This window comes from Pistacia vera, unplaced genomic scaffold, assembly GCF_008641045.1.
Source record: "Pistacia vera cultivar Batoury unplaced genomic scaffold, PisVer_v2 Contig344, whole genome shotgun sequence".
NCBI classification, from domain to species: Eukaryota; Viridiplantae; Streptophyta; class Magnoliopsida; order Sapindales; family Anacardiaceae; genus Pistacia; species Pistacia vera.
Window position 1 is genome coordinate 965,202 of NW_022196162.1, and position 17,498 is coordinate 982,699.

A 17,498-nucleotide genomic window follows, 5' to 3' on the forward strand; every position below is an offset into this window, starting at 1 on the left:
CAATATAAGATACAATTACTGATACACTTGGTATTAGTAACCCGGATAATGGTGATGAAAATCAAAATCCGATTCAGAAGCAAAAAAGAGCGAAGACTTCAGTGGCATGGTCGGAGTTCAACGAGGTGGTACTCCCTAATGGCACCAAAAAGGCTGAGTGTATCCATTGCAAAGTCAAGTTGTGTATTAATGCCACCGGAAGCACCACCCAGTTCAATAGACATTTAAGCCGATGTTTAAGGAGAAAAGCTTCCATGAGGCAATAACATATTAGTTTCTGACTGCCGGTAATGATGTTCCAATTACTATTTTGCCAGCTTCAAGTGGGAAGTTTGACGTGTCGAAAATGAGGGAATTGATCGCCCATTAGGTGCTTATGCATAAGCATCCATTTACAGTTGTGGAGGAGGAGGGCTTGAACAATATGATGAAGTATGGGATTCCTGGATAGACTCCGGTTTCCCGTTATACTTGTAAAAAAGATTGTATGAAGGTATATGAAAGTGAGAAGGCCAAATTGAAGACTTTGTTGAAGACTGTGACAAAAATCAGTTTGACTACAGACTTATGGAATTCAGGGAATCAAAAGATGGAGTATATGGTGTTGACCGGGCATTGGATAGATAGTACTTGAAGGCTTAATAGACGTATCCTCAACTTTGTTCGTCTACCTACTCCCGGGACTGGTATTGCGATTGCGGATGGCATTTTCAAGTGCCGAATGGGATGGGGAATTGAAAATAAGGTATATACTATTTCTGTAGATAATGCTTTAAGTAATGATGTTGCGATTAAGGTTTTGAAGGAAAATTTTGAAGTTTCAGGGAAACTCCTTTATGGAGGTAAGCTGTTTCATGTGAGATGCTGTGCACACATCTTGAACCTGATTGTTCAAGATGGACTTCATCAAATTAGGCACATCATTGATGACATCTATGAGAGTGTGTTGTATATCAACAGTTTAGAAAGCAGACTCAAGGTATTTTCTGAGATTGTTCAACAACTTAAATCGCCGTATCGGAAACTTATTCTTCATTGTAAAACAAGATGGAATTCTACCTATGAAATGTTGGCAACGGCAATTAAGTTCAAAAAGGTTTTTCCAAGAGTGAAAGAAAGGGATATCAATTATCATAATAATCTGAGTGACGAGGATTGGGAGAAAGTAGAGAAAGTTTGTGAAGTTTTGAAAGTATTCAGTGGTTCAACCAAACTCGTTTCAGGAAGTGATTATCCGACATCTAATTTATTCTTGAAGGAGGTGTGTTCAGTGAAATATATGTTGGATAGTAAAAGTGAATCTGAAGATGATTTTATTAGAGTAATGGTTAGGAAAATGAAACATAAGTTTGATAAATATTGGGGGGAATGTAATGTGTTGATGTCTGTGGCTGCTGTATTGGATCCTCGGTTAAAAATGAGGGTCATTCAATGGGCATTCCCTAAGATGTATATTGAGGTAGAAGGACGGGCAAATATGGTGATGATCCGGGATGTATTGTATGAGTTATATAGGGAGTATGTTCAAGCTAACCAAGGTGTGACTATCGCCCGTGCTTCTACATCACAAAGGGATGGACATGGAGCCATTGGTGAGGCGGCTGCGGTTGAGGGAGCCGAGGCCTGGGATGATTTTAGCACTTTTCTAGACGTGGTTGACACTGTTGAGCCTAGTCAGTCTGAGTTGGACTGTTATTTGGGAGAGGGATGCCATAAGTGTGTGGGGGATCATGACTCATTCGATACCTTATAGTGGTGGAAGGCAAATTCAACCAAGTTTCCTGTATTGTCTAAGATGGCTCAAGAGATACTAGCCATCCCGATCACTACGGTTGCTTCAGAGTCTGCATTCAGTGCTGGGAGCAGGGTTATTGATAGTTACCGAGCTTCTTTGTCACCAGCTACGGTGGAGATGTTGTTATGTGGATGTGACTGGTGTTGCACTTTGAATGGAGTGAAGAAAGGGTGCAAAGTAAGTTCCATTGCTTACATATTTTGTTTAATTCTATATTTAAAATAACTTTATTCTAACCTATAGATTATTTTTATCTATTTTTCATCTTAGAAAGAGGAGGATGAGAATCACTTGGAGATTCAGCTTCCTGTTCTATCAGGTGATGGGAGTCAGCAGATTGGTTGATTCACTCGCGAGTTATTAGCTGTGGTAGTAGGAATCTGTAGGTCAATATTTATTACTTTTGTGTTGAGGTTTGCATTTTCATCTTTATGGTTTATATAAAATGACAATTGTACTTAATATGTTTCACATTAATTTGTTTGTAGGAGGAGTGGGGCTACAATAGACATACAACCAATTATCTTTTGCTATTATATATATTTTTTGATGGATGGGGATGTCACTTGATGTATAGTTATGCTAATCCCCTATTTTGTTTTTGTGAAAACTTTATTAAGTCAAGTGAACTAAACAAAAATTATTTAGTTCACTTAACTTAATTTGTGGTACATACAGTATGTTAAATGATAAATTGTTAATAGCAGTAGCTTTTCATTTAATATTGATTTTAAGTAAGTTTAACTGTTGGGTGATGTATAAGGACCTGAGAAAACATGCAGACAATCAGATTAAGACCTACGTGCTGCCCAGCAAATTAAAAAATAATAAATGAAAAGTGAAAAATAAATGAATCAGTTTGACAAAAATAAATCAGTTTGACAAAATAAATGAAAAGTGGAAAATTTAACAAAATGCATCAGACATTAGTGATTCTTCCTCTGCCCAGCAAATTAATGAAAAGTTAAATTATAATTTTTCAATTTTAAGCCCTTCTGAATTCGCCTGCCATATTTAAATATTTTAAACTAGATTTTCTCATTTTCAATTTTGAACATTGATTTAGCTTAATTATGATTTGCATTTATTTGAATTTCAGACAATCAGACATTCAGACTGTTGCCCAACGATTTTTTGTAAAAAAAATTGAATTAAAAAAAAAAATTATTTGGAGATGGCTCGCGAGCCGGCTCGAACTCTACTCGATTAGCCGGCTCGGTAACCGGCTCGAAATATACTAAATCTATTACCGAGCCGAGCCATATAATTTCTGGCTCGGCTCGGTCTCGGTCTCGGTCTCGGCTCGTTTAATCTTCTTCTCTCACGATATGGCTTGGCTCGGTCTCGGCTCGTTTAATCTTCTTCTCTCACGAGTCGATAACACTCCTAATTACTAATGTACTAACTATGTTGGTCGTTATTTATAAATATGACTAATATAATATATTTTAACTTTTTTTTTTTTTTAATAAACTAGTACATTAAATTATCAATGCATATATTGAATTCTAAGTATCAGTATCCTACAAATTATATATTAATATTTTGTTAATATTTAATGATTTATACATAATACCATAACATATAAATATAATATAATATCAATTTTATGTAATAATTAATATAATTATCAATGATAAAGTTAAAATTTTAGATAACAATGACATTAATCTATCAAATTTTATCATACAGTTTTTACCAATACTTAAGGTCGAGTTGAGAGATCAATATTTAGATAGGTTAGGTTGACACAAATAATAAGGTTGAATTCGAGCACGAGATCGGATTCAAGTTAAAGACTTAAACCAACCCCCACTTATACCAAATTATTATTGTACCTTGACACAACCTAAACGCCATTTTGATGCCACTCCCAGTAATGCACTCAATACTGTTGAGTGTTATTATTTTCCCCAGGATCATGAACGGGTAGGACAACCCACAATTGCAAATAAATGACTAACAGGATTAAAACAAACTTACTTCCAGTAAACTTTATCATTAGTATAATTCAATCTTCACATTTTTGAAATAATCATGTGTATTGTTTATATACAAATTTAATAAATGACTGAAATGTTGCTATCGATTTTTCTGTAACAAAAATAGAAAAACTGCTATACACTGCATTACCAAACAATCAATGCTTAGTAAGAATTAAAGTAATCTGCTAGGCTAAGCGTTAACTGATGGATGGCAACATTGGGTTCATGCCAAATCCAGATCCCCCAAATGTACCAGGTTCAGCATGCTTCACCCTACCAAAATAACGGATATGACGCAAGAGCCTTGCCAGGAAAGTATTGTGGCATATTGTTGAGCTATCACACACAACTGCTACATGTTTACGTGCCCTTGTTATCGCTACATTCATTCGCCTACTATCCCCAAGAAATCCAACAGCTCCCAACGTGTTTGACCGAACCTGAAAAATACATCATACATTGTTGGTTAATGCACAAAAGTGCTTGAAATGTGTAAAAATTGGGTCAATCATTGATTTCCACTGCAACTGATTTAGATTTCACATTAAACAATTTGGAAATATTCCATGCCTAATGGGTAATCTAACTTCCCAGTGTTCTTCTATTTCATTCAAAAATTTGCAATTTTATCTCTCATGTTTCTGGATTCTCAATTATCTTTTTCTTTTAACCACAAAAAGGAAGTATCCTCCTGGACTCTAAGACATTTTCCCTATCATAGAAATATTTTCGCACACAGGCTAATAAGAAAAAAATGAATTTTGAGGGACAAGCTGCCTAATTTCTAATTTACATTGTTTCACTATCTTCATAAAAAACCACAGGAATCTGAAAGTCAGTCTCTACAATGTTTGATTATAAGTCAGTAACTGTGATAGTCTCATAAATTAGATTATTAACTTCTAATAATGGCTTTCTTCTCAAAGGAAGAAACCAAAATGTTAATGGAAAGTGTCTCAAAAAAGAAGCCGAGTATATTCATTTAGCTAGATGAGTAAAATCCAAGACCTTTTGGACCCCACCACATCCAATCAGCACTTAAGCAAAGGCTCAGGAGCAATAAGTATAATCATCAAAAGCTATAAAAAGTGATGAGTGCAACCTCAGACTTAAAATAGAACCATACCATTGATATAATTACTGCATCAGCCTCTCGGCCTTGAAAGCTATCAATAGTTGCAACCTCGACACCTCCAGCCTCTGGAAGCTCATCAAGCCTATCCCTCAAGAGTTGCACTTGAGCAACATAAGGAGATTGCACTGCAATCGCTGTTGGGCTGACACCTGCATGGTGGATTTGAAAAAAAACATGAATTTTCCTTGTTTAAAAATTGGTGATGTATTTATATCACAAATTGATTTTGTAAAAACAAAATTTAAAGCCCACAACACAGAATCGTTCTGGGTTCCAGGTTTTAAAAATGGAAATAACTGTTATATTTCATTCTAGACTAAAACCCTACATGAACATCCTTAGATTTTCAGTGCCTGACGTATTTTTATATTTAAAATCTTGTTTCTAGTAAAATTTCAGCATAAGAAATAAAATGTAGAATTCATATGAATACTTAGAAAAGGAATTAGTTATGAAAAATGTTAGTTTATGATAGACATGTTGTTTTGAGTCGTTCAGCTATCAGTTTTACACTTTACACTGACTCAACAGCTTCAAATAAGGTACCATTTATCTAGTAGTTGAGCTACAAGAATATGTAATATATGTATGCATATGTATGTATTTATACATTCATACGGAAAAAATGAAAAGTTTCCACTCTTTCTAACTGTTTTCTCTCTTTAATCTTTTCAATACAAATCATTTGTCCATATAGATATGTTTTCGTATGTAAAATTACCAAATCAAACTTCTTATTTATTATGTGCAGCCCATGTATATGTGTGCGTGATTGTACATTAATTCACAATTCAATTGAGTGCATGGTCAACAATGAAAATTCAGGAACAACTTGAATGTAAGTTTATATTTACCAGCATAAATCAAGGAAAAGACATGCTGCACCACTATTTCTGCCTCCCCTTCATTGTAAAATGAGCCTGTGCCAGCTAGATCAAGATGCTCTTCACAACCAACAGATAAACTTCCATATGGCATTCTTGTATCGAGCAACAACAATGGGCATTGCGTTATCCATGTGGGCTGCAACAATAGATGGAAATGCTTTTGACTAATGCTTTGTAATCTTCAGTAAAAGAGTGTTCCATTACAAGGTGGCCTTACAAGCTTCTAAAACCCCCTTACAGCAAAATTTAAGTTCATTTAAGATTTCTTTATAAAGATAATTTCTGGTTGTCCACAGAAAGGCACTTTCATTCCACATAGATATGCCTTCATTTTATGTAAGAAAGTTAATTTATCACAAAATTCTTTCTGACACGATAGTACTTGAAGAATTGTAGAAACTTAAATATGGAAAAGACTGGAAGCTGCCAAAAGCAACAGAAGAGTTGTATGCATTTTAATAAAACCCTTTAACAGTCACAATTTATACTTTAACGTCAAGATCTGTTCAATAAATCATCCAAAATTATTAAGATCTCACGGTAGATACTATGAAAATCAAGAAGCATCCATGCTTTAAGTATGGGTGACACAGATTGCTTGAAAGAAAGCTGGTCTCTGAAACAAATTAATAAAACAAGTGCATCGATGAGCTGATTATTCAATAAATCGGATAGAATCAACTATTGTTTATTTTGGGGTATTTAATACAATCTCCACTTTATTTTAAGTAGTGTAATAAGCAAGTGATGCACAAAATTACCATGTCAATAATATTTCTACACTCAAAAGTACTTCGCAGCAAATAATTTTTACATGCTATTCCATCAACATATTACTTCCATTAACAACTCAATGATTTCCAAAAGACAAAGGACACAACAAGAAAATGATTTTAACAGTTAAGGGAGCCTAAAGGATAGTACACCCTATTAGAGTCAGATTGTCAAAATCTAACAAAATTCTCTACCAGGGAAAGCTCTATTTTAGACATTGTTAACCATCTATTGCATTTTATGAGTGTTCTTTCTTAGATTCTTTGGACTGTCAACTTAATGGCACATCATCACTATCAACTAAAAAAAAGGAGTATAACAGAAGTGGGGTGCCAGTGAAAGCAAGGACTACAAAGCAAAAATATAAAGCAAATATTAGGAAATATACTGAGCAATGAAATATTATAAAAGAAATATAACAAACACAAGAAAGTAGTGTATATAATGGACGATTCATAGATAGTTATCATACCTTGACAAATGGAGAATCAACAAGTAGATGATCAGCAACAGTTAAAGAGGAGATTAGTGATCCACCATACATCTCCTTAGAGGCCCAACTAGCTATTGCATCATTCATACGGTACTGAGTTGTCAACTTTGTAGCAAGAACACCTTCATGCATATTTGAAGCTCTTTCCAGCAGGGATACTCCAAGGCCACCTTCTAAGGCTTTTCTAGATAGAATCACAGGAGCAAGTTGGCATTGGTCACCAGCAAGAATACAACGTTTTCCCTGCAATATTGGGATCCAGCAAGAAGGCTCAATTGCCTGCCCTGCTTCATCTATGACAGCCAAGTCAAACGTATCTAACTTTCGAATCAATGGATCAGCTGCTCCAGTATTAGTGGCAAGCACCACCTGGGCACTTGATAGTACTTCCTTTATTGCTTCCTTCTCCTTTTTCTTCAGTGTCTTCCCAAGCTGTTTTAGGAGCTGGCGAATGCCAGCAGCTAATGAATCATCCTTTAAACAATGTCTCAAGTCTTTTCTAAGATCCGACTTCTTCCTTTCAAACTCCATCAGAAAAGTTGCAAGCTTTGAATTGACAATTTCACCCAAAGACTTTGATGCTACAGCTGGAGATATGCGTGCCGGATTTCCAACTCGTACAATATCTAACCCAATACTGGAAAGTTTTTCAACCATATTGTCAACAGCTGCATTTGTAGGTGCTGTTACTAATACCCTTTCACCTTGTTGGACAGCAAGTGCAATAAGTTCCATAAGCAAACCTGTCTTTCCAGTACCGGGAGGGCCTTGGACAATCAGAAAAGGCCGCTTCTTATTTAAACCTAAGGCAATTGCCCTTTTCTGAGAAACATCAAAAGTTCCATTCTTCATCTGTCCATTCAATTTCACTTCTGCCCAATCTGCTATATCATTCTCTTCCAGCCATGAAACATCTTCCTTGTCTCCAAATAGTGTAGCCACTACAGCAATCGAAGGATTTTTCTTATGCAAACCACTCTTCTGAAGCAGCATCAATGCTTCACAATTGCGCTGTAAGCAAAGAGAGACACCATCACGAAAAAAAGAGGCAAATTTAAACCAAACCAAACCTAAAACAGGCATGTGCCTTATAATAGGCGGCAAAATGGTACAACACTGCAACCTTATGTACCAGAAAAGTGGGAATTTGATACTGCAAATAAATGACTAACAGGATTAAAACAAACTTACTTCCAGTAAACTTTTATCATTAGTATAATTCAATCTTCACATTTTTTAAATAATCATGTGTATTGTTTATATACAAATTTAATAAATGACTGAAATGTTGCTATCGATTTTTCTGTAACAAAAATAGAAAAACTGCTATACACAAATTGATGCAGAAGCATATTCCAAGAATATCTGCATTACCAAACAATCAATGCTTAGTAAGAATTAAAGTAATCTGCTAGGCTAAGCGTTAACTGATGGATGGCAACATTGGGTTCATGCCAAATCCAGATCCCCCAAATGTACCAGGTTCAGCATGCTTCACCCTACCAAAATAACGGATATGACGCAAGAGCCTCGCCAGGAAAGTATTGTGGCATATTGTTGAGCTATCACACACAACTGCTACATGTTTACGTGCCCTTGTTATCGCTACATTCATTCGCCTACTATCCCCAAGAAATCCAACAGCTCCCAACGTGTTTGACCGAACCTGAAAAATACATCATACATTGTTGGTTAATGCACAAAAGTGCTTGAAATGTGTAAAAATTGGGTCAATCATTGATTTCCACTGCAACTGATTTAGATTTCACATTAAACAATTTGGAAATATTCCATGCCTAATGGGTAATCTAACTTCCCAGTGTTCTTCTATTTCATTCAAAAATTTGCAATTTTATCTCTCATGTTTCTGGATTCTCAATTATCTTTTTCTTTTAACCACAAAAAGGAAGTATCCTCCTGGACTCTAAGACATTTTCCCTATCATAGAAATATTTTCGCACACAGGCTAATAAGAAAAAAATGAATTTTGAGGGACAAGCTGCCTAATTTCTAATTTACATTGTTTCACTATCTTCATAAAAAACCACAGGAATCTGAAAGTCAGTCTCTACAATGTTTGATTATAAGTCAGTAACTGTGATAGTCTCATAAATTAGATTATTAACTTCTAATAATGGCTTTCTTCTCAAAGGAAGAAACCAAAATGTTAATGGAAAGTGTCTCAAAAAAGAAGCCGAGTATATTCATTTAGCTAGATGAGTAAAATCCAAGACCTTTTGGACCCCACCACATCCAATCAGCACTTAAGCAAAGGCTCAGGAGCAATAAGTATAATCATCAAAAGCTATAAAAAGTGATGAGTGCAACCTCAGACTTAAAATAGAACCATACCATTGATATAATTACTGCATCAGCCTCTCGGCCTTGAAAGCTATCAATAGTTGCAACCTCGACACCTCCAGCCTCTGGAAGCTCATCAAGCCTATCCCTCAAGAGTTGCACTTGAGCAACATAAGGAGATTGCACTGCAATCGCTGTTGGGCTGACACCTGCATGGTGGATTTGAAAAAAAACATGAATTTTCCTTGTTTAAAAATTGGTGATGTATTTATATCACAAATTGATTTTGTAAAAACAAAATTTAAAGCCCACAACACAGAATCGTTCTGGGTTCCAGGTTTTAAAAATGGAAATAACTGTTATATTTCATTCTAGACTAAAACCCTACATGAACATCCTTAGATTTTCAGTGCCTGACGTATTTTTATATTTAAAATCTTGTTTCTAGTAAAATTTCAGCATAAGAAATAAAATGTAGAATTCATATGAATACTTAGAAAAGGAATTAGTTATGAAAAATGTTAGTTTATGATAGACATGTTGTTTTGAGTCGTTCAGCTATCAGTTTTACACTTTACACTGACTCAACAGCTTCAAATAAGGTACCATTTATCTAGTAGTTGAGCTACAAGAATATGTAATATATGTATGCATATGTATGTATTTATACATTCATACGGAAAAAATGAAAAGTTTCCACTCTTTCTAACTGTTTTCTCTCTTTAATCTTTTCAATACAAATCATTTGTCCATATAGATATGTTTTCGTATGTAAAATTACCAAATCAAACTTCTTATTTATTATGTGCAGCCCATGTATATGTGTGCGTGATTGTACATTAATTCACAATTCAATTGAGTGCATGGTCAACAATGAAAATTCAGGAACAACTTGAATGTAAGTTTATATTTACCAGCATAAATCAAGGAAAAGACATGCTGCACCACTATTTCTGCCTCCCCTTCATTGTAAAATGAGCCTGTGCCAGCTAGATCAAGATGCTCTTCACAACCAACAGATAAACTTCCATATGGCATTCTTGTATCGAGCAACAACAATGGGCATTGCGTTATCCATGTGGGCTGCAACAATAGATGGAAATGCTTTTGACTAATGCTTTGTAATCTTCAGTAAAAGAGTGTTCCATTACAAGGTGGCCTTACAAGCTTCTAAAACCCCCTTACAGCAAAATTTAAGTTCATTTAAGATTTCTTTATAAAGATAATTTCTGGTTGTCCACAGAAAGGCACTTTCATTCCACATAGATATGCCTTCATTTTATGTAAGAAAGTTAATTTATCACAAAATTCTTTCTGACACGATAGTACTTGAAGAATTGTAGAAACTTAAATATGGAAAAGACTGGAAGCTGCCAAAAGCAACAGAAGAGTTGTATGCATTTTAATAAAACCCTTTAACAGTCACAATTTATACTTTAACGTCAAGATCTGTTCAATAAATCATCCAAAATTATTAAGATCTCACGGTAGATACTATGAAAATCAAGAAGCATCCATGCTTTAAGTATGGGTGACACAGATTGCTTGAAAGAAAGCTGGTCTCTGAAACAAATTAATAAAACAAGTGCATCGATGAGCTGATTATTCAATAAATCGGATAGAATCAACTATTGTTTATTTTGGGGTATTTAATACAATCTCCACTTTATTTTAAGTAGTGTAATAAGCAAGTGATGCACAAAATTACCATGTCAATAATATTTCTACACTCAAAAGTACTTCGCAGCAAATAATTTTTACATGCTATTCCATCAACATATTACTTCCATTAACAACTCAATGATTTCCAAAAGACAAAGGACACAACAAGAAAATGATTTTAACAGTTAAGGGAGCCTAAAGGATAGTACACCCTATTAGAGTCAGATTGTCAAAATCTAACAAAATTCTCTACCAGGGAAAGCTCTATTTTAGACATTGTTAACCATCTATTGCATTTTATGAGTGTTCTTTCTTAGATTCTTTGGACTGTCAACTTAATGGCACATCATCACTATCAACTAAAAAAAAGGAGTATAACAGAAGTGGGGTGCCAGTGAAAGCAAGGACTACAAAGCAAAAATATAAAGCAAATATTAGGAAATATACTGAGCAATGAAATATTATAAAAGAAATATAACAAACACAAGAAAGTAGTGTATATAATGGACGATTCATAGATAGTTATCATACCTTGACAAATGGAGAATCAACAAGTAGATGATCAGCAACAGTTAAAGAGGAGATTAGTGATCCACCATACATCTCCTTAGAGGCCCAACTAGCTATTGCATCATTCATACGGTACTGAGTTGTCAACTTTGTAGCAAGAACACCTTCATGCATATTTGAAGCTCTTTCCAGCAGGGATACTCCAAGGCCACCTTCTAAGGCTTTTCTAGATAGAATCACAGGAGCAAGTTGGCATTGGTCACCAGCAAGAATACAACGTTTTCCCTGCAATATTGGGATCCAGCAAGAAGGCTCAATTGCCTGCCCTGCTTCATCTATGACAGCCAAGTCAAACGTATCTAACTTTCGAATCAATGGATCAGCTGCTCCAGTATTAGTGGCAAGCACCACCTGGGCACTTGATAGTACTTCCTTTATTGCTTCCTTCTCCTTTTTCTTCAGTGTCTTCCCAAGCTGTTTTAGGAGCTGGCGAATGCCAGCAGCTAATGAATCATCCTTTAAACAATGTCTCAAGTCTTTTCTAAGATCCGACTTCTTCCTTTCAAACTCCATCAGAAAAGTTGCAAGCTTTGAATTGACAATTTCACCCAAAGACTTTGATGCTACAGCTGGAGATATGCGTGCCGGATTTCCAACTCGTACAATATCTAACCCAATACTGGAAAGTTTTTCAACCATATTGTCAACAGCTGCATTTGTAGGTGCTGTTACTAATACCCTTTCACCTTGTTGGACAGCAAGTGCAATAAGTTCCATAAGCAAACCTGTCTTTCCAGTACCGGGAGGGCCTTGGACAATCAGAAAAGGCCGCTTCTTATTTAAACCTAAGGCAATTGCCCTTTTCTGAGAAACATCAAAAGTTCCATTCTTCATCTGTCCATTCAATTTCACTTCTGCCCAATCTGCTATATCATTCTCTTCCAGCCATGAAACATCTTCCTTGTCTCCAAATAGTGTAGCCACTACAGCAATCGAAGGATTTTTCTTATGCAAACCACTCTTCTGAAGCAGCATCAATGCTTCACAATTGCGCTGTAAGCAAAGAGAGACACCATCACGAAAAAAAGAGGCAAATTTAAACCAAACCAAACCTAAAACAGGCATGTGCCTTATAATAGGCGGCAAAATGGTACAACACTGCAACCTTATGTACCAGAAAAGTGGGAATTTGATACCAAAAAAAAAAATAATAATAATAATAACCCAGGATTAGTTTATCGTACTATCAAGCTTGCTCTTTTCATTTATTCAGAGAGTAACTACCTCACTTGAATGTTTGAATCTTCACTGGGCTTTGTGGGAAATCTTTATCCAATTTATATAATGATGTTTTTAGGTAACAGTTACAGTATATTCTAATTTAAATATTAAATAATATTTTTACAAATTTTCTGACAGAAGCAAGATTATACAGTTAATAATCTTCCAATATGCTTAATTTACTGATACCTGAACTCTCACTAAAGGTCAACGATTCGTAGTAACACAAGTTGTACAAACCACTCAGGTTTCAAGATTGTGGGATATTTAAAGTATCTAATTCATACGACTTAACAGGACTACTTTAAAACAAGGATCCATTGATAGATATGATATTTTAGATGGCCAGAAAAATAATAACTGTCCACCAGACATTTGAGAATGCACATATTACTTAGCAAAACAAAATTGTCTATTTCTAATAATATCTTTGCAAATTACACAACTAAATATTCACACAACCCAACAAATTAAATTAGGTTGATAGTACACAAAGGCAGAAAAAATATAAGCTTTCCATATATTTTGAGGTCTATTCAGTATAACCCCCAAACAAGTTCCACAGTGACTTGTCTTTCCTTAGCATGATTGGTTTAAAGGAAAAATGTTGTAGTATGGCAGAAAAATATAAAATAAATGATTAATAAAATTTTGACTGTTACCAAACTATGTTCTGGTTCAAAAAAAATTTAGGAAAATTATACTCATCCATTCAAGGCCCAAAATTGGGGTTTGCTAAACTTCTCACACACTAATTTTGTCAAGATTATAGCTTTCTTTCTTTCTTTCATTCTTTTACTTTAAAATAATCTTTCATATTGTTTCTTACCTTAGAGATTTAAAATCACTTTGAAGATGCAGATACATACAGTTAATCTACATAAAAAAAAAAATCCAGATTCCCTAATCATACAGAACACTTACCTTTTCATTGGAAAAAAGAATGTAATTTATTAGTAAGGTGAATCCAGAACAACAGTGAAGCAAAATTAGAAGAGTAAGGTATCTAAGACAAACAAGGGTTAAAGCTAATAAACCTGCACCAAGAAGAGTTAATAAATAAAAGGAACAAGAGGCTAGCAAAGACATTGCTGAAAATCCAGCTCATATAGCTTGAGTGATGTAAGAACTTATGTATTAAACAACTGTTATAATTCTGGAGGTTAGAAGAGGCCATGGCATGGAAAGCATAAAAAGAGCAGGCCATAAAGTGAGTATCAAGAAAGCAGATGAAAACTCTCAGCAGTATGATTTAATGTGATTTAGAATAAGATTGCCCATTTTAAGCCACTTTTGCCATGTTCCCTTCTCACCGAGAGGGAATTATTGAAGACATGAAATCGCATTTTCTAAATTACCATGAGAGAGACTTTGGAACATGTAATAGTCACTACAGGTAAGGCCTTATACTATTTAAGTTGCACCTTAAAGAAACTTAAGAAGCCCTTGGGTTGTAAAACTAAAATCTTTATCTATATGCAATGCATAAACCAAGAGTTACTGATAGACTCCATTCATTAGGTACCTCATAAGTGAGTGTATCAGCCAATCCTTGGATACGATCAATACGCACACTCTTGCCAAAAAGCTTAGAGAATGTGGGATCACCATGACGAGATTCGAGAGCCACACTGATGCTACTGCCATCTTCCCCAAGATTGTGAACGAAGCCCTGCATGCAGGAAGTGGCACCTGCACCCCTGCTATCACAAATCCTCACGCATACCATGTCTCCAGGAGAAAGGGTGGTAGGTGGCAATCGATGATTACCTTCAACCCTAAACAACACCAAATGCATTCCTCCTAGACCTGTACAAAACCAATTCACACCACATGATAAGCTAAAATTGATCATTAAGCACGCTAACTAGCAATTTACAAGCACAGATAACATCCCAATCAATAAAATATCTGATCAATATCACACTGAAGAAAAAATTGTTCATGGTAAAGATAAATTGTTGAGAACCTGTGGATGTGCTAACTGCATACAAATTACAGATGGTGTCACATAGTTCTTGTTGAGCTCGCCCATGGCTAACCAAAAATTCAATCGGCTTCGAAGAATCAGAAGTCTCATCAGGAGTAGGAACAGCATTCAGCTCCTCCTGTGTGAACTCCAGTTCCGCATCCCTCTCTATGCGAAGTAATTCTGACATCCGATTTGAAAACTCATCAATTCTTTCCTGTATAGTCTTGACCCTCTTCAAATCCATTCCCAAAACACCTTGCACAGGCTTTGGTTGCGTAACCTTGCGAACCATAGCTCTATGCTGAGCTGCAAATGCACCATACTAATTTCATGATTCATTGGTAAACCCAATCTCATTCTCAATCAACAAAATGCTAAGCTAATGTTTTAATCTAACAATAAAAGTAAGTACCAGAAAAAAGGTACCTGAATTGGCAAGCTCCTTAAGGAGTTTCCATGATTGAGTTTGATGCCATTGTTGAACCACAGATTTGTTTTGTAGTAGTTGTAAAACATCCCTGAGTTCTCTCTGGAAGTGATCAAAGAGAGTTGGATAATGAGTGCAAGCCTTTAAACAAATGGCTTCAAGACCAAGAGGCATTGGAATAGCATTTAAATAAGGTTGAGCCTGTATTACAAAAGTAAGACCAGGACCCATTCTCTGTCTCAGCTCAGAAAACTCTCCCTCTCCCTGAACCTCTGCAGAAGCAAAATCTGAAGCCATTGCTCGCATTCCTTGACTTATCCATTTAACAACGCTCTTACCAAGATCTTTTCTCCCCAACGGATCCCCATTTTGATATAAAGTTCCAACATTCACTGTCTTGCTCCTCTCTGGCGTCTCTTTAATTGATCTTTCAACTATAACATTTGCATTGACATTACTAGTTTTAGTGTTGGAAACTCTTGATTTCGTAATAAAATTGGTTTTGTTGCGAGGCTGCTTAGGTTTAGGCTTTTTCTGGGTGCTACTAGTACTGTCGTTGCTGCAAATGAAACGATGTCGTTCTTGTTGTTGGCGTCCAATGAATAAACATATAGATCGAAAAGAAGAAGAGAAGGAGAAGTGTAAGGGAGGATTTGCAGCATTGACAGCAAATGTAGTTGTAGGGATGCTTCTGCTTCTGCTTCCGCAAAAACCGCATGAGGCTACTTCCATTTTCAGTTGTTAATGCTGATTTGATTTTCGTAATAAATGGAACTCATCGTTTTATTTCAATTTCATGTTGAAAAATTAGAGCCGCAAACAACAATATGAGGTGAGAGGAGGAGAGGAAGGGAGGGAGGGATTTTTATTAAATATGATAGTTTCAAAAGTAATAGAAAGTCGTTGTCAGAGACAGAGGAGGAGATCAGCAAGTTGAAGTGTGATTGGTTAAGTGTGATTCTGTACCACGGGCTGTTTGGTGGCTAACGTGTTTAAATTCTGATTTCTAATCCTTTCCTTTTGCTTCCTTTTGTTAGGGTAGACGTGCTTCATTTCTCACCATCAAAATATATGAGTTAACATTTCAAAGTCAACATTCTGTCTCTAGAAACTTCCCATATTCACTCTATAATCTCTCCTTTACAACTAAGGATCGGACTTTGATTCGTCTCGCCATCTGAAAACGGGATGAAATTTGCAAGATATACAGTAATAGCATTTTCTTTTTTCTTTTTAAGTATTGAGATACTCTAGTGTAGATCTTGAAAAGGAATACAAATGCTTAAAAATGATGTCCCTTGTTGACTACGAAATAAAATACAATTACGGAACACATATTATACATAAGGCTCGCATGTAATTGATTCTATCTTCTTCAAAAGGCTATTATTATTAGGTTACATAGATCTTAACTTTGGGCTTATATTTAATCTAAAAGTAATGTTATATCTACAACCTATTTTCACAAACTTTTTCTCACAATCCCGATGTGGTAGCTCGCAATTAGTCAAGTGAGACATATTAGAAGCTGACTAATTGCGAATTGTCACGTCGGAGTTGTGAAATGAAGTTTGTGAGAAGAGACTGTGGGTGTAGTATTTTCCTTAATCTAAACAATTTCTCTATTATTACCAATTTATATATAATTTCGCTTAATGTTCCCACAATTATATATATATATATGCAATGAGGCAAGCTGTGAGTTTGAGCACAAATTGAAGAATATGAGGTTTGTATCTCTTTTTCCACTTCCAGCTTCGGTGAGTCAATGGCGCATGTGGGATGGCGAACTCAAATTTGGTTAGATGTGGATGACTTGTGAGCAGCGGGGCTTGAATTTCGTTATGTAATGTTGGCGTTAGTGATCTACATATTTAGAGCTTTACAGTTTTGTTATGTAATGCCAAACCAGTCCTCTCTCCTACAACATCCTCACTTGAGCCCAATGCAAATCCACTTGACCCTCCACACCTACTCCATCACCTCCTGCACAGCCACCTATCTCACCATCACCTCCTCAAAATACATCTCCACCCCCATTGACATCTACACCTTCTCCCCCTCTTCCTCAACAATCCATTTCACCTACATCACCACCACCATCTCCAACTGTATCTAATCCAACAACCATTTCATCTCGACCACCACCACCACCAGCAATAGCATCCAGTCCACCAACGAGTTCATCGCCCCCACCACTACCAGTATCTAATCCACCACCACCAGTATTTACTTCACCAACGAATTCCCCTCCACCACCACCAACGGCCAATCCA

General features: G+C 35.8%; 3 protein-coding genes across 3 annotated transcripts; 1 reads left to right on the top strand and 2 right to left on the bottom strand.

The window, feature by feature from the left end:
• Window positions 1-721: 721 nt before the first annotated feature.
• On the top strand, window positions 722-1,753 carry LOC116138808 (zinc finger BED domain-containing protein RICESLEEPER 2-like). The gene has a single exon (XM_031424474.1). It carries the CDS (start codon window positions 722-724, stop codon window positions 1,751-1,753), a length of 1,032 nt encoding a protein of 343 aa, XP_031280334.1.
• A 2,046-nt stretch (window positions 1,754-3,799) lies between these two features.
• Window positions 3,800-8,167, bottom strand: LOC116138874 (DNA-binding protein SMUBP-2-like). The gene is made up of 4 exons (XM_031424541.1): window positions 7,049-8,167; window positions 5,770-5,938; window positions 4,907-5,064; window positions 3,800-4,220 (listed from the first exon to the last, which is right to left on the bottom strand). Exons 1-4 carry the CDS (start codon window positions 8,150-8,152, stop codon window positions 3,978-3,980), a joined length of 1,674 nt encoding a protein of 557 aa, XP_031280401.1. The 5' UTR covers window positions 8,153-8,167; the 3' UTR covers window positions 3,800-3,977.
• A 273-nt stretch (window positions 8,168-8,440) lies between these two features.
• LOC116138873 (DNA-binding protein SMUBP-2-like) lies at window positions 8,441-16,073 on the bottom strand. Its single transcript, XM_031424540.1, has 7 exons — window positions 15,222-16,073; window positions 14,793-15,101; window positions 14,349-14,632; window positions 11,564-12,595; window positions 10,285-10,453; window positions 9,422-9,579; window positions 8,441-8,735 (listed from the first exon to the last, which is right to left on the bottom strand). Exons 1-7 carry the CDS (start codon window positions 15,952-15,954, stop codon window positions 8,493-8,495), a joined length of 2,928 nt encoding a protein of 975 aa, XP_031280400.1. The 5' UTR covers window positions 15,955-16,073; the 3' UTR covers window positions 8,441-8,492.
• Window positions 16,074-17,498: the final 1,425 nt, after the last annotated feature.